Genomic DNA, 20,707 nt, shown 5'->3' on the forward strand with positions numbered 1-20,707 from the left:
CAATTTACGGTGTTAATATTCATACACATACCTTACCCCGAGTGTTCTGCATGCTGCATGCGGCGCAGGGCGTGCAGCTCGACTTAGTCATCCCTAAATGTTGAACAGTGGAACTTAGCTGGCGTGCCGCGACGCTATAACGTCATAATCAACTAGCCGATCATTCCTCTGACAGCTGGAAAGATAAAGTGTTCTTTCCCCCATAAAATTGCAGTCGGGGGTGGGTGTGATGGCGCGGAGGTAATTTGACAGCAGGAAAAACGTGGGTTTATGATTGATGGCTACCTCTCTAATTTTTTTTTCCTCACGATTAGATCCACTGCTTGCTTCAAACAAGCTAACCTAAAACAGTCAGTCATCCTGGAGATTTATTCATCGACAGACCGGCTTAAGCAACAAATAAACAAATATTTGGTTCAACTGCTCAAGATTTCTGGTGAATGTTGACATGTTGGAATCACAGATTAATCAACTGGTTAATCATCGATTAAAAACAATAATGATTGAAGCGGCCCCTTCCCTGACGGACTGACACAAATTTGGTGCCGTGACGCCCAATACGGTCCAAAATGATCTACCAGATGCCTTTGATCCACTTCCTGGCCCACTTAATTAACCAGCCCGACCCATTACAGAACCATGAGAGTGTTTAATACAGCAAAGTGAACCGTATTTTAAAAGCAGCATGGTGCCATTTCCTAGCTTTGATGAGCAGACACGACTGTGGGAGCGAGCAGTGCTGCGGCAGTGGAAAAGCTGGCCAGGAAATGTCAGGTCATCAGAATCCTGTGATTGCGGTGCTCGCGTTAAGAGGGTTCAGGGGGGACGGAGCACAAAAACATCTCTAAATGTAAATCCAATCTAATGAGCTCACCATGGCATAATTTAATCAGATCTACATATGAAAGAACCCCCTGCCCTGTACGACATCGGGATGGAAGTGGGAGTAATTAGTTTAACAGATTGGAGGTGTATCCCGGTTTATGAGGAAATCCAACCTACCTAATACAAACAATACTCCAAAAGGTTCAGACTTTTTTTACGCAAGAGAAGAGCTTCAAGTGCCAGGCTTCATCAGTCTCAATACAGACTTCATCTTTTAGGTATTTGGAAATGTTTGCCTCCTCGCTATTCTCCAGGGTTATTTAAACGCTCTTCACCAGTGATTTATAATTCTCATACACATGCAGAGCTTTTTTAAAATGCCCTTTATGCTAGTGCTTGAACTTTCCATCAGGCACAATCAGCAAAAAGTCAGAAAATCAGCGAAAGTAGACTACGAGTCTAGCAGCTCTGCGAGGCTGTGAGGCAGCTGTGGTGTGAGCAAATGTTAATGTCACCATTAAGGGGATCACTGAAGTCATTATGAATCAAATATATCAAATAATTACTTTATTTCTATAAATAAGTAGTAATTTGGTGGTTATTTGGGCAGCTCTGAATACAAATTACGATTAATAAATGGTAAATTTGTAGTGAAGTAACTTCAGTTTATATTTATTTCACTGTTAACAATGAAATGCTTTATAAACATCAGTTGACTTTTACAAGTTTGATTAAAGCAACAACATATAGTGTCTTTACCTTAAAATAACAGCTTCAAAATCAAGATTTCAACACAAAACATGGTTCTGATGGCATGAGTTTTAGCACCTACATTACATCTGACAAACTGTTACAGACCTGGGATTTTTTATTTACGCCAGTGGTGTTGCTCTCAGAAACTGTGGGGGGCGCCAAATCGCACCAAATGCCAATTTCTACATAATGTTGCTTCAAAGTTTAATATGTGTTCCCTGTCCATGCTTTGGTAGATGTTCAGATAACCATCAATAATACATATTAAATGTATTGTTGTGTTGTAACTTTAGTTATTAATATATATTATTATTATTATATTTATATATTATATATTTATTTCACTGTTGACAAACAATGAAACGCTTTATATACCAATTATTTAGCAGCTGTTTATTGCAAAGTTGCCCTTGATGTTTGTAAATGGTTAATAATGTTTATAGATGTAGTTCATCTACAGTAAAAACCCTTGAATAGCCATTAGAGTGGCTTATAAATGTTATGTTATACATTTTTAAAAAGCCTTATTAATGACTGTTATAAAGTGTTACCAGATTTTTCCTAGAAATGTAAAAAAAAAAAACCTTCAGCTGGCACTTAGATAAAGTCAATAAATCACCAAAGTGAGTAAGATTCCTGCTCTGGGTACCAGGCATGACTCTACAAAATTTCATAATGATCAATCACATAGTTGTTGGAATATTTAAGTCTGGATGAAAGACCAACAGACAGACATCGACTTTGCTGTCCCTAGAGCCATGCTGCTGTCAGACTATAATTTGCAAGTCAAAGGAAAATGCCAAAACATTTTATGATTTCATTTCAGGTTTTGCTGATTTTATGTTTGGCATCATTATGAATGAAATGCTTTTAGGATTTAGTCTGTTGGACGGACAAAACCTTGGGCTCTGTGGTGATCTGACATCTTAAAGGCTAAGTAAAAAATAAAAAAAAATCAATTACGAAAATAATCACTGCCGCCCTACTTAATATGCTTTGACAATCCTTCCGCTTTTCACAACCTCAACAAAGTGCCCCGCTCTGTATGTGTAGTATCAGACATGGAGCCAGCGATATCTGTCTCTTCAAACAGACTGTGGTTTAAACAAAAGTGCATCTGTAGTTGCAGATAACTGTGTAGGACAGGCAGACACTGCATAGAGAAAAGCTATCTGATCCTGCACCCTGCATGCGAGATGTGGAACAAAGATTGTAAAGCAATACAAGGACAAACATGCAGCATACTGTACTGCCGGCTCTTGTTAACTGCACGTCAATATATTGCAGGATTTCTCGATTTCTCCAGTCCCCTGAGGCAAAAAAAGTCTCTCGCCCTGAGCAATTAGAGAGATGGCATGTTGTCAAACTAACTTTTTATTCTCCTCTATAAAACATGGGGGGAGCTCCACAGAGATTAGATGATGATACATCCCCAACCTATTGTTAGGTGAAATTATTTAAAGCAAAAATCAACAGCGGCCTTTGCATCTCCTGGGAATCCGTCAAGCAGAGGAACGAGAAACTACAGAAAAAGAAAGTGCTGATAGAAAGCGCACCTCAGGCTGTGAGTGTTAAGACGTGAGAGGACCGCGTCAGTCCAGCTGTCGACCTCATCAGTTACCTTAACTAAAAGTGGCATGTGTCCTTCCAGGCCTGCTTTGGTAAGTGAGGGCCCTGTATCCTTACTGTATCCATGGAGATTACACACACGCACACACACACAGTGGCTCAGAGAGGCCCAATTACCTGCTGGAAAATGCTGGCACCCATGAGGCCCCCGATCGGTACCGAGAGCCCACACAAGGCTCACTCACTCAGCTTCATGCCCACAGCGAAACAAAGGGGATTTCATGTCTCTGTTTAAATCCTTCAGCTTTGGATACATTTCGGCTCCCCCCTATATGGACCTTTTAAGAACTGATTTATCCCCCATTACTGAGGCACTGGGCCCAGATCTGAGCCCTGGGCATGCTCAGAGCAGCACAGTATATTGCTCATGTGGGAAACGAGGACAGGACGACTAAATAAGAGACATCGTAAAATCACTATTGCTTTGGATGGGGTGCAGGAGCGTGATAAGCATAGATTAAAGCACTGAAAACACACATTATGACCCATAAGTGATCAGATATTTAGGGTAAGCTGATCAACCCGCTTGCCAAAGCCCTCAAATCTCCTGCGTGTTGACAAATGTTGGAACAGCATCCAGTCAAAAGAGTCAAAAGCCTCAAAAAATTAAGGCAGATGTCTTGCTCTCTTCACATATATCTTGGTAGCCTGTCAATGGAGACGCATTGGGAAGGAAATGAAAAAATACGAGCTCTCTCAACTTTTTTCTGCTTGTTGAGTCCTTGGATTGAGCATTGCTCCTCTATTTAGATTGATTCTAGTCAGAATGTATGCTGTGCGGTCCGGTTACCTGCGATAATTGATTTCTAAACAGAAGCCATGGATGGCTAAACTATAGAGTGCAGACAGAGCTGTAGACGCGATGGACAAATTGGAAATGAGGATCAAAGATCTTCACATGGATTACAGAAATACACCATGACATAGGGGTCAGCAGATGCTGCCAGAAGAGGTCAAGTGAAATGCGATGTAGGGTGATAAAATGCGAGAAACTATTCACAGCACGGTTTGGACAAATTATTACAGTGGTGGGCAAAGAATATGAATCATTAGGTCACTGGTGGCAGAGGCAGAGGGCTGTTGATGGATGCAGCATTGACATCTAATTTAAACTGATAGATTTCAAAAGAGTTACCAGGGGTTGGAAGAGTATTGTGTTGAACTTGGAGCATTTTCTACTGATATAAGTTTTATTATTTATTTGTCACTCAGCAAATCCATAAAAATACAGAACACATAAAACAGGGGGCAGTGAATTTAAAAGACAAGGGCACGAGTAAACGTAATTTCTTATCTATATCTTCAAGGGAATTAATGTTTGTGAAATACTTCTTGCCGAAAGTTGGATGAGAAGATAGATACCACTCTCATGTCTATGTGCTAAATATGTAGCTGCAGCCAGCGGCCATTTAGCTTAGCTTTGCATAGAGACTGGAAGTAAGGGGGAAACTGCTAGCCTGGCATATGATTATGTACAAAGTTTGAAATAAAATGAATGTATCTATGATAGATACAACATGATAAAGTGCCCTCGAGGGTGCCCCACTGCATACAGCCGGTGCCCTTTTTATTTTTTTCGCCCCTGCCCCTAAAACAAACTGAGTCCGCCCCTGCTCTAACAGCCTCTAACTGAGTCTCCTGCTTCCCTGTTTGTACTTTCACTTTTTTATCTGATTTATTTTACCGTTTCATCATGTTCCCCCTCAGCTGCCTTAGGAGTTGTGTGAAGTTGCAGCTCGTGGAAACCAAATAATTAATCATTTTGCTGCTTCATAAAAGAGCAGCTTTTACATAACAAAATAACGGGGGACTATTATTTTGAAGGATTTATAGGAATTCAAATGGAATCAGCTGAGTTTTGTTAGAATAACCTAATACTGTAGGGAGGAAGAGAATTTATTGTACAGCTACAAACAAAGGTAGCTGGCTAGCTATACAGAGGAAGCTACGCTAATAAAACAACTGCACAAATAACGGCGGCATGATTGAAATAAATACACAACCAGTGTGACAATTTTACACTTTGGTTGAAACCAGTTCGAAGTGCTGGTAGTCATGTTTGGTTACCACTGGCAGACTTGTAAAACTCTTACCCTTGTTTCCCTGATGCTAAGCTAAGCCAACTGCTGCAGATGGTAGCTGTGTGTTTATTGTAAAGGCATGAGAGTGGTATTGATCTCATCCAACTCCAGTAAGACAGTGGATAGGCATATTCATCCTGCTCCTTTTTACAGTCTGAAGTAATGCTTATTGGAAGGATGTGAACAATTTTTGCTTGTAAAATTCAAGCATATCTTGATGTTATTCCGTTTCGAGAGAAAAAAAAAAACTGCCAGCAACATCTTCGCTGTTAATCTTTCTCTTAAAATTTGATGATATTTTTCGATTGGTGTAGTCAGCATTGCTCTTTGATGGGAGAAACTGGAACGTGTGGGAAAAAGAGATGAAACGGGGACTCCTTCCCTCTTCATTTACTGTCGGGAGATGTGTGGGGGCGAAGGGAGATGATGGAGATGTGAAGGTGAGGGGGGAGATGTAGGTGGGGGGAGGGGGAAGAAGCAGGGGAAAGACGAGGAGAATATGGACCATATGTCTGGAATCCGCATTTCTGATTATTGTGAATCTGATCCTTTTTTTTTCTCTTTATTTTTGGCAGGTCACTCCAAAATTGAGAAGCTGACTTTTTTTTTTTAATTTATCACCACTGCTAATACACACACACACACACACATACACACACACACACACACACAGACACACACACACGCACACATGCACACACAAATCCCCACACAGATCATCAGTTGATGCTCCAAAACAGGTTTTTCTCATTCCGGTCTCATTCAGTGATGACATCTGTTCCACTGCTGCACAGATTACAATTTTCTGACCTAATAGGGCCGACCGACTGGCCATCAGGACATTTAATGTTAACTAGAAATTGACCAATAACAGTTTATCAAGGCTGCTCGCAATTTTGGGCTCAGGTCCGGCCTGAAGCCTGCGGATCGATCAATATCTGTGTCTCCTGGCTAAGAAAACCATACATACATACAGCTGCTGAAAAGCAATCCACAGAGCCTGTCCGGCCCTATAGCCTCTTCCTTCACGAAGTTAAAAATGTCTTGAAGCAACTGTGGGCATAGTTAGCACATTAACATATAGAATACAAACTGTCAGAGCTGTACAGGCATGGCAGTTGGCATCAGAGGTTACATGCACAACTGCAGATTTCTGACAATCTAAAACATACTATACAATTACTTCAAAAAAGAAAGCAGCCCTGAAGCTATCCTAATCTATTTATCACCATGGTTGAAGAGTTCCCAGCTCCACTTGGCTCGCCGCATGAAAGTATTAACACCTATATGGATATAGGTTTTTCGGAAGATGGAAGTCCTGTTGTTGCTAATACATTTTTTTTATTGGCTGGAGCTCTCAGCAATATTTACCTCTCTTGAGGCAGTGTTGCTGAAAATTGGTATGGGAATTGAGTCTTGGTTTGGGAACCACATTCCTAAAGGTGTGGAATAGTTTCCCCTCAGGTTTCAATTCCAAAAGTGTCTATCAAGTTCAAAATTAAAATTCGCCCGTCTGTGTATGTGGAGCTCTTTTTTTTCCTGTTGTTGTGCTGGGCTAGAACTTTTCCGAGTGGCTATTTTCTCATCTCTCATTTGATGGTGAATCAATCAACGAGGAACAGCTCTCAACCGGGGTCAGGCGCTCAGAAGAACCTGGCGATAACGAGACAGACAGAAATATAGAAAGACGGGAAGAAAAGTTGTGGCCGTGGACACCTACAGAAACAGCAAAAGACTTCAGGACGGTGCCACCCCATTGGGAACATTTCCACTGTTATCAATCATGTTCGGAAAAACTGAGGCAATACTGCCCTGCTCTGACCTGAGCAGGCAATCCCAGATAACTCTCCCATCACCACCGTCATAATCTTTACCCCGGTACCCGCAGCGCTCGCACACAAAAACTGACACAAAATGATACGACTCCCTTCAGAAACACAAGAAAAGCAAACTGTTATTGGCTCTCTCTCTTGTTGCAAAACTTCTCAGCTCTACTCTTCCGTAAAGCGATGCAGCGCGAGGCCACCTCAGCACTGTGTTGAAGCCCGAAGCGATAGAGGGGAACACATACCGTACCTCTGCTGTCTTGTGGGACCGAAGCTTGTGATGCGAGAGAAATATGTGGTCTCTCTCTGTCAATCTCTCGCACGGGAAGCGACAAAAAAAAGGCTGTTAACAGTCTTTTTCTGCTGCAGGTTCTTTTTCATTGCTTTCTGATTCGCTGTGTGCGCGCTGAGTGTTCTGTTAGTTATGCTAATTGTCTCCAGACCTCCCGCGGAGTGTGATCCTTTCCCAGTTGGGTGGCTGTGAAGTTGTTTGCCCAAGCAGATGAGTCCGTGTGTGTGCCTCTGTGCGTGTGTGTGTGTTTACAGTGCGGAGCTACAATGTGTCACAAAAGCTTTAGTTATGCTGCGCACGTGGGTTTGTGTGTGATTATGTGTGTCGGGGTGCATCAGCACGGATCTTCATGCGCCAGCCGCAGTTAGGCACGCTGTATTCCCAATCCTCCAAACACTCGCTGCGAAGAAGGAAAGCAGGGCGATGTTTCATCTTAATGCCGTCCTATATTGATTATCCTTCTTTTCATCCTTTCTGTCTTTGATCCTATTAGTAAAGCAAAACCTGTGGGGGGAAAAAAGAAAGACACTTTTCGCGTTTCTTTCCCCTGGTGGATTATATCCTATGGATTTCGGGGAAAGCAAATGACCATGTCTTATGACTGAAGAAATAGTTAAAGGAGTAAAATCCCCTCATTTGTCATGCTGTCTAAAGCCTACGCCTTTCTGAATTCTCAGGTTTAACTCAATGTATGCCCCAGGATTTTCATTTGAGTTGAGCAGCCAGAGATCGGCGCCGCTTCTTTCAGACGTCATCAACAATTGCTATTATTAGTTATTAGGAATTGGGAAGCACACTGTGGGAGGGAACACACTGGACAAAATAGGGCGCACATTTATTCTTACAGTTTGATATTGCACTATGATTGTGCCCATCGGTAATAATGTTAGGAAAAACAAGCACAAGTGCCCTCTACTGTAGGTTGCCCCTCCAGTGGGGGCCCTCTCTTCACTATGAATATGTAACGACTTTCTGCACACTGGTGCCCCCCAGCTCTTCCCTGTGCAGGAAATTCAAAGCCTGTTCCCGTCAATCACTTAGCCTGCACAGCTAATGTCATTAGCTAATGCCATTAGCTGACTAAGGGAAAAAAAAAACAAAAAAACACACCATCCATTTCAGTTTCATCTGTGCAGGCCTGCTGCTGTTTATGACATTCTCTGCTGATGAAAAAGCCACATTTCACAAAAAGTTCTGTTATTTACCGCAGACAAAGGCAACAAAGGCCCACTCGTGTTTGTCTCAAATTAGATGGGAATGAAACAGCCTTGGAGGTATGAGCTCTGTTTCTGCTCATATTTGAACTTTGGATGCTCAGAGCGTTTCTCCCAAAAACATACGGCTTGCCTGGTGGATGTAAAGGGTGTATCAGCAGGGGGCAGGAACTGCCTCACATGCACTGACTCTTTCAAAAATTGTTCATTGCCGAAATACAATTTATGCCTGAGTTAGAACTGACCTTATTAATATTTCACTTTTTTTCCTTACATAAACATTTAAGGATGATGCAAAAAGAACTGAAGTTATTGCTTATTTTACATCAACAACTGAGGTTTTTCTGCTTCACCAGCTGCAACAGTTGCCATGGTAAGCTTTTCACATGAACCCACAGCTGACAAGGGAGAGAACATTTCAACCGAACCATTTTCCCTGAAAATGATATTTAGTAATTTGAAGTAAAATTGCCTTGACAAAAAATAAAGCTGCCTGGATTATGTTTTGAATCGATATTTAATTAACGCGTCTGAATGTTCAGAAACTTGAACTGTCACACAGTAGTATTTACTTTAACATTTAACCCAAAACAGAATTTTTCCCTGAGCTTAACAAAAGTCAAAGTCCTGCACTTGTATGTATGAACATTGGCCCCACGACTTGTGTGGTAAAATGCATCACTACCTGTACTGGAAAAAATTGTTGCTGTCAGTACACAGTCCATAGCCTCGATTTGTTCGGCACATGTGTAGACGTAACCCCAACTCCCCTGACCCTGACCCTGACCCTGACCCTAGGCCTGGCTGATGGGTTACCCTAACCCTTATGTCTCCTGTCTCCTCAACTACTTACAACGTAGGGCCCCATTGTTCCACTAATAGCACAAATCAGGTTTCTGATACAGATCAGGAACTGACAAAATAAAAATAAAAAATCTACAAAAGTGAAATACGAAATAAGTTTCCAATAACAATTGAAGCACGGATAATTACTTTAGCTGTTGCTGCTGAACAAATGCACTAAAACTAAATTTTAACAAAGAGGGAATGACTGTAACCAATCATCTCTCACCATCGGATCCATCTGCTGCAGCATGTTTTATTCAGCAATACTCACACTAATTTGCAGTGTTTAGGGTTGTGGAGACTCCAAAAAGTCTGCAGGGACAACAAGCCAGAGCGAAAGTAGTCTAGACTAGTGGAACTCATAAGAAAAAAATCCACTCTCATTGTCTGACTATAGATACCAGTTCAGCGGGTTAATAGCTGTTTTACAGCTCGCAGTGGAAAATGGCGTTCTTTAATTATAGTAGCTGCTGATTAGTAAGGGTGTCTTGAGAGTTCTCTCCTCTTCATATATTTTTGTGTTCCTTCATAAAATTCAGCATTCTTCCAAATTGTAGTTCAGCGACTTGTTAAAAGTACTTCAAGCGATTTTAGAGCTGCACCACTCAATATTTTGTATATCAACAATGGATCAAATGACTGCGTGTCATAATAAAGGTGTGATTCACCCAAAGTGCGGTACCAACTCAGTTCTAGGGAGCTTTTTAGCCTCTGTATCTAATTGTTTTGGTTTTCTGGTCCAGACTTTCTATGATCATCCAATCTCAAATTGTGCAGTAGTAGCAGGTGTGTGTTTTCAGAAAGATATAACCATCTGTATTCCATTAGCTACATGACACATGGCAGACAGAAAATGTTAGCAACTAGCTGGTGAAAAAAGTTGATCATATGGCCAACTGTAAATGTAGATATTTATCTCAGAATGTGGTGGAGACCAAAATTGAGCTAAAAAATGTTAATGTCTGTATAACACGTTCTCACTCCCAACTCGTCAAATGCGGCAGCTTGGTCAGTGGCCTACCTCCAAGCATCATTTATGGACGTGAATGGCTCCAAAGTCAAGTTATCAATAATGGGTAATATGTAATGTCCGCTTAGACTTCCAAAATAAAGCTAGCGACCAAAAAGTTCATGCACCATGACATATATTATGACTTTTGGACTGTTGTTAATGTTGTGAAAACATTGCTGTATGGTTTAGGCACACAACTGCTTGGTTAGGTTTAGGAAAATATCATACATTGTGTTAAAATAACTACGTTCAGTCACATATCTCTGCTCTGTTTCTGCTGTAATTAGGCAACTGTTTGACAGTTGTGACAACTTTGTATGTTTATAATATCTCAATGTTGTTTTAACAGCTTATAAAGCCAAAAGATTAATATACTGCAAGTCTGAGTTGCAATGTGTGTAGAGTTTCTCAAGAAAGAAAGGCTTTCGATGTTAAATCAGGGACAATCTTAAATAAAGCAGAGCATGTCATAACACTACTTTGGTTCACCAGTAATGATATTAAGCTTCATTGGGTTCCCAGAGGGACATTTTACATGATCCTCAACTCTGTTATTTGTCAAACTGTTTAATGGATTGACTCAGAAGGTAATACATCAAAGAAACAACAATATCTTATAATTATATTATTAAAGCAGCCAGTGCAAGCATGCTTTATGTTAACAAGGTTGACATATACATCTGTTAGAACTACCAGTGGCTTAGTTCAGTATCTAATTAGATCTAATTCGATCTAATTCGATCAGCACAACAGTACACAGCAGCTTTTGGAAGCATACAAGAATCTGGGGTTTATACTATCAAACTTTATTCAACACAGGCCTTTCACAACCTGACTTGTGTCTCTGTGTTATGACCTATAATAAGTGACATATGGCTCCCCAGTGCAGCATTTACTTCTGCTGCTCTCTGGAGCCTTGTGTAAACTGCAGTGTCACACAGGGCGAGGCAGCCTCCATATATCACATTATAGCACAGCATTTAATTCAGTGATAGTACATTTCTGCACGGGATTTGGCAAATTGTTGTTAAATGCGTGTTTGCTTCGAGGGCTATTGCTTTACAGACTAAATGTTGTTTCTTTTCATTGTGATAAACTTTGACTTTGCCTCTGGAAAGTTAAGCACTTTGTTCTGCAACGTTTTATTTTAACTTCTTGGTCGGTGCCTTCGGTAACAAGTAGCCCGGTGCTTGCTTTATGCTAATGAACATTACAGCCAATGGAAATGCCTTTTGAACCATTTAGGGAGAAAACAAGAATTAAAAATCGGAGGAAAGTGGGGAGGTTTTCTCCAAAGTCAGCTTATTCTATAGGCTTCTCCGCTACCCAGAAGCACACAGCCCTGCCAACCTCCTCCCAGCATTAAAACCGAAGGATGCTCAGAGCCAGCAAGTAATATCCCATGAGACTTTGCTCTCTAGGAGGCAGACGCCAGTTTGGATTTCACAGCCTTAATGTGTGTGCAGGGTCACTTCGGGCACCCCCTCTCTCCTAACATTGGCATGGGGTAATGTGTTTTAAGTCTAAGGTTTTTTTCGCCTGTTCTGTCAGTAGAATTGTTAAACACTCACGGGAAAAACAGCCCAAAGAAGGAGGCCTGCGAAATCCACTGCAGCCTCTAAAAGGGTACAGATGCCGGTTGCAGCAGCACTGGTAATAAAAATGACGACTTGTTCCCAGTTTGACTTTTGTTTTTTTAGTTCAACTTATTTTGAGCCTATTAGAGGTCAATTTAAAAAATGACGAAAACCTTCTACAGACAAAATCAAACTGATGCAGGGGAACAAATGCCTTTACAAGTTTGGTGCGAGCATCGTGAAAGCATTACACGTCAGGTGACAGAAAATTCATCAGAATAACCAACAGTGCACAGCTTAGTCCACAAAACAATTCTGGAGCTTCACAGCAAAACAGCGTTGCATCATTCTCCTTAACAACTGAAGTAGCTGGGGTCTTGTTTTAAAATGTAAAAAAAACTATCAAACAAAAAACCCTGTGTGATTGCTCCATACAGCCATTCAGTGCCAGAACCATCAAGATCACAAACTGATTTCAGAAGACTTTATTTACACGCTCGACCTGCAGTTTACCTCACGCTAGTGCTTTTAGCACACTACAGTGAAGATTCTGACTTAAAAAGGGTGTTAATAACGTCTACATATCCAGTCAAATGACTCTGCAGTAGTCAAGGGTATTTATCTGCTCCATCTCTGGTGACACACTTCTTGTCTTTTCCCCAAGTCTTATTTATTGTGGATCTGAACAGACACCTGTATCTATTTGTGACACAATAACAAATCATCATCTTCTGTTTAGAAAATCTGCTGCATTTACATCAGGACAATATTCCCAGTCTGTATATTAGCAGACAGTGCGATTTGAAAGCCATACTCCTGCTGCTCTGAACAGAGACATGTGGAGGCGTGGCTGTGGTAGGATGACAGGGCAGCAGACCTGGGATCAGTTGACCATCTGCCTCCTAACGTAATGTACATGAACGCATAAAATAACAAATGAAAAAGTAGGGCCAGAAGACTTTTCTCAAAAAAATCTACTCAAGTAAGAGTAAAAGTACACTGCATCAAAACTACTCCAAAACGTACAATTTACCCGAAAAAGTTGGGAAGGTGAACAGAGTGAATGTAACTCGTTACTACCCACCTCTGCAGTCGGTGTATTAAAAAAGTAACCACCGTTATATTATCGCTGGCCTGCATGCTGCTTTTTACTGATTCCCTGTTTTCTGACGAACGTGATACACGAGAAAAAAAGACAGAAAGGCAAACTTTTCTAATGTCAATGGGAAAGGAGTCATTCACTTAGATCAAGCAGGTCTACCCACGTTTAAAAAACCTGCAGGTAAGCACTTATTCTGGTATAAAAATGGTATAAAAGTTCCTGATGGAAGATATTGTTGAAATAACATCAAAGCTTACTGTGCTACCGTATGCAGGATATTGGCCCTCTGGGGGCTCTCGTGGAACTTGCTAATCGGGCTCATTAACTCCTTTTAATTACAAAAAATCACCTACCGCATATAAGTTTTGCAGGGTTTATATTACTGGTGAATAGCATTTAGGTTTGGCCCAGGAACCCCTTTCCAGACAGGTGGCCTCACAAGGATACAAACCTGCAGCCAAATGACCATATTGTAGGAAATGTTCTTCTTATTTTATGTAAAATAGCTGAAGTCTGTCTCTTCAGGAGTGTGACGCTGTTCCAGCTCCTCTGCCTGTTTCCTTCTTTCTGCCCAGTATCCTAAGAATTACGTCCACGCTAGACCACGCAATTTAGTTCTCACATGTAGTTGTAATGCAGGAAGTAGTCTGCCCTTTAGATAGATGTACGATAAACAGTGAGCAGCGATAGGACATCTGAACCAACCACTTCTCAAATTCTCCGTCAGATAGCCTGAATGCCTGTGGCGGCTGTGGCTTCAGATCGGGTCCTGTGTATGTTTGGGTGTGAGTTTAAGTGTGAGAGAGAAAGAGAGAGAGAGTTATTATTAAATTAAGGCTAAATGCATTTTTTGGTTTTGTAACTTCTCAACCTTCTATCCCAATCCACTCTGGCCGGGCCCACACACATACAAAAGAGCAGGCAAACTCCGAGTGGGAGTCCTCCCACTCTTGTTTAGCACAGTGGCCTTTATACCAGGCATTGAAGTACTTTTTAAAAAAAAAAAAAAAGTGATGAAAACTATACAATATGCTGTTAAAACGATTCCATAGAGAGACGTACAGTGGGTCTTTTTGGTAAGTCATAAAGTCGTTGACAACAAGTGGTGCAACCTTTATAAGTTAGTCTGAATGTGAAGCGGTAACAGCACTTTTTCACCCCTGAAACTTTTTCCATCTGACTAAGAGATGACAATCCTCCCATCTGTCTTGCTCAAAAAGCTGCCTGCATCACATCATATAGCAAGCCAGGCTATATGGAGTATTTCCAAAATGTCCTGATGGCCAGTCTGACGGCATGTAAGCGTGTGTGTAGGTATCCTGTACAGTATGAGCCTGTCAGCGTGTGTCTCATGGAGACAACCTGGAGCCTCCTGGTGAAAGCAATCAGGTGGCTGGAGAGTTATAATATCCTCTGAGATGCTGCACACCGGGGGGGAGGGCTGACTGACAGGATGGAATCTGTCTTTTCTCCTCCTCGCCACTTTCACCCACAAAGATTATACGAGTCTGGCCGTGACCAGAGAGATGTGAACCAATCTTTGGCCAAGTTTTTTATTTGTGGAGTGGCTTTTGGTCGGTGAAGAGTCACTGGTCTGAATCATGTTGGTACAAATTCTAGGCAACACTCAGATTTTCCTGCAATTGGTCATATTTAGTGACCTTACTTTCTCATCAACCTGATAGCTGAAATTCCCTCGCAATATCCACTACAGCAACTAAGATGAGCAATCAGACAACTAGAATGGCACTCAGTAGAGTGCATACCTCTGCCAATGGTCCCTTTTAATTCAATCAAGCCTAATCTCATTTTAAACTTGATAGCTCTGTATCAAGAGGACATTTAACAGAAATGTCACCTCAATGTTACTGAAAGTGAGAAGAAATTCCTGGCTCCGTCCCTTTATCCAGATCCACACCAAAAGTTATTGAGGTCTATTCTGGGCTGAGACTCATCGTTCATCCAAGTTTCATGGAAATCCGTTCAATAATTTTTGTGTAATCCTGTTGACAAACCAACCAACCAACCAACCGACAAACAAACGGACACGGGTGAAAACATAACCTCCTCTGTGGAGTTAATTAGGTTGGTCGGTTGTGACAAATTTCCTGATTCACCAAAATCAGATACTTGAAGGTTAAAACAAAGGTGGATCTACCCAAAATGACAACTGTCAGCTGTGTTGCACGCACAACTTTAGAAAGTAGCAAGCCAAAGACAACCCAGGAAGAAGCTCTGCTGAATCTGAGCGACCGTTTTACGGGGGGTTGTGTGAGGGACTATTTCTTGGCTGGGTGCAGTGATCTCCTTGTCTCTTGTCATCCCCGTGAAGTTGTCAGGCTAATGGTGAAGAATCTTGTACGCTGCTGGTTGACTGGTTATCATAAAGTAACTGTTCTTGAGATAATGGCTGTTAAACTGGCTGTTTGTTAATCCGACCGATGTTTTTGCTGATTGATTCAGGTTTAGCAAAATTGCCACATTACACGTGAAGCGATTTTTGAAAGAAATTGGCTAAGCCTTGATGACACAGCCTGTGATTAGCAGGTTCAAAGGTGCATTGTGCAGAATTTAGGGACATTTAGGAACCATCTTTTGGAAGAAATTGAATATAATATTCATAATTCGTTTTTTTATCAATGTATGATAACCTAAAACTAGTTTTCGTTAACTTAGACTGAGCCTTTTGTGTCCACAAGTAGGTCCTCTTCCACTTTGTCTGCCATGTCGCACCGCCATGTTCACAGCAGCCCTGAACTGACAGACCAAACACTTGATCTACTGACGGAGGGTTTTTAGCAGCCAGGGTGAGACGGAGGGTATTTGTTCGTTGCAACCTCACCAGTAGATGCCACTAAATCCTGCACGCTAGTAAATTTACAGTGTTAATTTTGTTATAGATTAGGTAACAATGAGATACCAGTTCCTATACTGCTGCTTAAAAGTTCTTACAGAGGGAGAAAACAAGATTATGGGGAACAAGGGAGAAACAATTGACCATTTTAGAGCGAGGGAGAAATAAATTAGACTCTATTAACTGTTATATGTTCATTTTTGTAAAAACTGCCTACCTTCGGGGTTGGCAAGGACATTGTCATGTAAATAAACACACACACTCACAGAGTTTTGGTTGTATATCAAAACTGTACATTTCTCAGAATGTCTCTCAAATTTTGAAAGTGAGCGGTCATTACAGTCATTCTTAAAGGATTATTCATATCTCCTTTTCTTTAGATTGTTACTTCTTTGTTCCATTAGGCTTCTTCATTGGTACCTGATTGGTGCACTGGGAATCACATTAGACAAAGTGCCGCAATGAAATGTTACCGACTGGAAGAATGAAAGAAGCTACAGGGATGAAATATGTAATAACACGGCACACCATGTATTTCTCCACCGTCTCTGTCATCTAGTGGTCACGGCCGAGTGAGAGAAGGTGTTTTACATACGCCTTTGATTGGCAGGTAAACAGCCAGAAATGAAAACACATGACTGAGTGTAACCACATATCACAGGTCAGCACAAGCCCACACATCTTGCACAGACACATAACACCCCCCCTCCAGAAAAAAAATCCACAATCTCACATGCAAATATGCCAAAAACATAACGCACACCCTTCACCCACTCACACACACACACACGTTGATCCAAGTGAACTGCTCAGACTTCATGAAAAGATGTTTTTCTCTGTTTTCTTTCTTTTTTTTTTTTTTTTTGGAGAGGTGGTCTGCAGCCTGTTGTTATTCCTGGCCCTCTCTCTGCAGTGCCACGCTCACACACTGCATCCCATTTAAGTTGCTGCTACATCACGCAAAACCTCTCTCTCTCTCTCTCTCTCTCTCACACACACACACACACACCACACACACACTGGAGGCAACTGTCACACTCCATTCATGTTAATATCACAAGTCATTTTGTATTCTGCCACAGCAGCTTACAGCTAATTATCCGTCTCATAAATCATATATGTCCCCTTGGCTGAAAGGAAATAATTAGCATTTCATTAAATGCTCCACACTGAATAAAATAAAATCACTCTACTGTATAACAGCGGATGCATTTACGGCCCCTTCGATTATGTGACCTTTCGTTCCTGTAATTCCTGATGAACAAAAAGTGCACACTGGGCATCACAGCCGAGGGGTTTTGGGTCTTACCTGTGCACAGCAGGAGGAACGCGGCGAGTCCCACGCACCGGAGAGGCCCCATGTCTCGCTGTGGACTCGTGTTCATTCGGGGCGGCTGGATGGATAAAGTCCCCTCAGCAGAGAGCCGCGCAACTTTGCACGCAATTTATCCCCTCTGAGCGGTTCTCCATTTGAAGCAGAACAGTTGTATTCCGTGCGACACCACCTGCCAGCACAGACATGAATGCACGGTCAGTGTCAGCCCACACAAACAGTTACAGGCTGTCTTCTGATCCGGAGAGAGACGTCCACTTTTGTCGTTTTTGGGTTTTTTTAAATTTTATTTTACGCGTAAAAATGGCGAATTCATAAAGCACGTGTGAATGAATCTCTCTCGGCTGCGTGTTGCTGATTCTTCACGCAGATCAACTGCTAATTTTGGAGGAATAAACAGGTGTTAAAGCAATCACACCCCACAGCACACAGGATGTTTCCTATTAGACAAATCTTCGCTAAACGCGCGCATGATTTTTCTGATTCCTCTCTGTCTCTCTCTGTGCTTTGAAAAAGAAACACTTGGCAAACAACCGCCGGGCTACAAAGAAGCAGCATCAACCTCGTTAAACTGAAACAAGTGTGTGAAACTGATGCAGTGATTGCTTTTTTCTTTTTTTCTGCCTCTTACCATTCCCCTTAATGCGCAGGATAGGGCGCCGCGGTCTCATCCACTCTCCGCTGACATGTGGCGTAAAAAATGCACCCGAGAATCTTCTTCACAGCCTTGCAAATATTCTCATCCACGACAAGAGCGGGAAAAAAAGTCCTCAACAATCTCATGACACGCGCAGCTGTTTTTTTTATTTCCTCCTCTTCTTTCTCATAGAGCGCTGCCTTCACTGCGCTCCGGATCACCTGGATGCGGCGAGTGACGAGCGATGCCTTGCCAAATAGTCCTCCAACTTTCCGATGTAGACGCGTGTAGAGATTCAGGTGGTGGTGGACTGGATCCTTTGAGCTGTTGCCGGCCTGCACCCTGTGGCTGTGGACCGGGGAGTGCTGGTGCGCAAACCGAGGTGGGGGGGAGTGGAGTGGAGTGGGGTGGGAGCGCACTCCGGGCTGGATTGGCAAATTAAAGGGGTTTGCGGGCGTCACGTCAGCAAGTACTGTGCCATCCAATTCCCGGCTCATATCACATGGGGATGTGGCTTTTTTTCTTTTTGTCCCCGAACCGATGGGGGAAAAAAGGAAAGTTGACGGTAAATTAGAAAGGGGGGCTCCGCACCTCGCGACGGAATTTGTTTAATTACATTTTCTTTGCGGTTGGATGGTAAAAAAAAAATGAGCGGGGACTCTGCAGGGAGATAATTTAAAGAGGAGCAAACGAACTGTGCAGATCTCCAGGCGCGTATACAGCATATTCTGAACACTATTTTAAAAGCCAATCCCTGTCATATACAGAAGTCCACTGAGATCTCCATGTTTAAACTGCTCCGAACTCAAACAAGTGGTTAACAATGACACAAAAACAGCACGCAATATACTTTTATTTTACCACTGCTATAACCTGGGTGGATCATTAGTGTCCATTCAGTGAGGAGAGGAGAGGAGAGGAGAGGAGAGGAGGAGAGAGGAGAGAGGAGAGGAGTGGTGCAACCTGTTGTGCCGCGGGTCGCTCATGAGAACCAACAGTGCCCCCTAACGGGCCACATCGCTCTGACTGCGAGCTGCTGCCCTCAGCGAGCTTCATGACTCATGACTCAGACATGACGAGGTGCTGCATAAATATTTTCCTCAGCACAACTGCGGGCTGAGCACGGTGATATGCACCAAAGCAGCAGTCGCTCCTTGAGTGGCACCAAGACGCACAGCTGAAGCCCACAGCAGTCACTGCATGGGACTGTGTGATACTGTATATGCAGGGGTAGAGACATAAAGTCAACATCTCAGATATGAAGTAAAATAAAGTAGGTCACATCATCTCTGTCACTTCTTTATATAGTTCAAAAGGTGCACAGGAATCGAGAGGAAACTCGAGCAAAAGGTCGAGAAAATCTCAACAGGCGCGACGTGAGGCAATGGCAGAATTGCAATATTAAAGGGGCGCTCGGATAATTGAGTATTGCACTTCAGTAAAGTTAGGTGGCTTACAGGAGACAGATTAAATGAGTGGTGGTCCAAATTGATGCAACAGATGCAGAGATATCCTGAATTTTATCCCTTATGTGGGTCAAGTGCCAAAAACAGCAGATCCTATGATGCCACTCAATAGCATCTTTGATCATACCCTGCCTGCCTGCTAATGCTGCATCCCCCTGATGTCACAAAACAATGGATGTACCCATGAGGAGGGGATAGCGTGTATCAGTAGACTACAGTATTTGTATAAGTGAATGAAATGTTTAGATTCGTGTAAAAGTGCTGTGAAACTAAACGCACAACAGCGCCTGTTACCTCATTTGTAATTTTTTCCTCTTCTATTTTGTTAATGCATAATCTATATGCATGAGGCTACACTGCCGAGGGTGCAGTTGAGTGTGTGCATGCCAAAGAAATATTATTTTGTTACGGTCAGCCAAGTTTTTAGTTAACCTTTGGTGTCATGCACCTGGAATACAGGTCGGAGGTCGGAAGTTGGAAGATTCGACAAGAAAATTCCGACCAGTGTTGAACGCAGCATAAATACCCACCGCCAGGCCCAGACCTGCCATCAAGAGCCTGGCAAGCTGATTGTGCTTAATGAAATGTGTAAGTCAGACTCGCTTTTAATCTGATGGTACGTTCTCTGTCTGTCATCGCACACACAAACGCATCAACACAACTTTCAAGTAGGGTGCAGAGTGTGAGCGGTGTGGTGAAGAAGCGGCGGGGATTCCAGAGTCTGTTGGGACCGAGGCCAGTGTTCATAAATGATCTGACACCAACAGAAAATGTATGGAATAGCTTTTTTGTTATTTCCAATGTTCACATTAGTATAATTTTCAAATATAAATAAAAGCAGAGCCGTTAAATCTCAAAAAGTGACTTTTAAGCTTGCACAACTTAAATTTAATATTCTACTGTATTTGGTAACTCTGAGGTAATCCATTTCCTGACTTTTTCAAAGTGAAGTAAAGCAGAACTTTTAGCCGGTGATCACCAACACATAAATCACTGATTCTGATGCAGCAGCGGTGCACCGTACAATGCCTTTATGGGAGGTTTAAGTTGGTTTCTAGTTGTCATTGCAAAATGTTCCAATATGAATGGCCATCAGGGGCCCGTTTTCTAAACTTTCTTTGGGTTGCCTGGTTTGCCTCTCCTGACAGTGTGCTTCTGCGAAGACAGCACAGGAGAAAGAGAAAAGTTAGAGCTGAGAGGGAGTGCATCAAAAGGAGAAAAGCCCGGGAGGAAAGTGCCTCTCCTACATGCTGTAAAATT

General features: G+C 42.2%; 1 protein-coding gene across 1 annotated transcript in view; it reads right to left on the reverse strand.

Moving 5' to 3' along the window:
• The window catches only part of LOC311275056 (transmembrane protein 132C), a 165,652-nt gene extending 147,295 nt beyond the window's left edge, over nucleotides 1-18,357 (reverse strand). Inside the window, exons 1-2 of the mRNA XM_084383247.1 lie at nucleotides 17,976-18,357; nucleotides 17,321-17,516 (exon numbers count right to left, since the gene is read on the reverse strand). Of these exons, the coding sequence (XP_084239373.1) occupies nucleotides 17,321-17,396 (76 nt within the window). The 5' untranslated portion in view covers nucleotides 17,397-17,516; nucleotides 17,976-18,357. The remainder of the gene's footprint in view (nucleotides 1-17,320; nucleotides 17,517-17,975) is intronic.
• Between the last annotated feature and the right edge of the window lie 2,350 nt (nucleotides 18,358-20,707).

Source organism: Pagrus pagrus (assembly GCF_965226575.1).
Source record: "Pagrus pagrus genome assembly, chromosome: 19".
Taxonomy (NCBI): Eukaryota; Metazoa; Chordata; class Actinopteri; order Spariformes; family Sparidae; genus Pagrus; species Pagrus pagrus.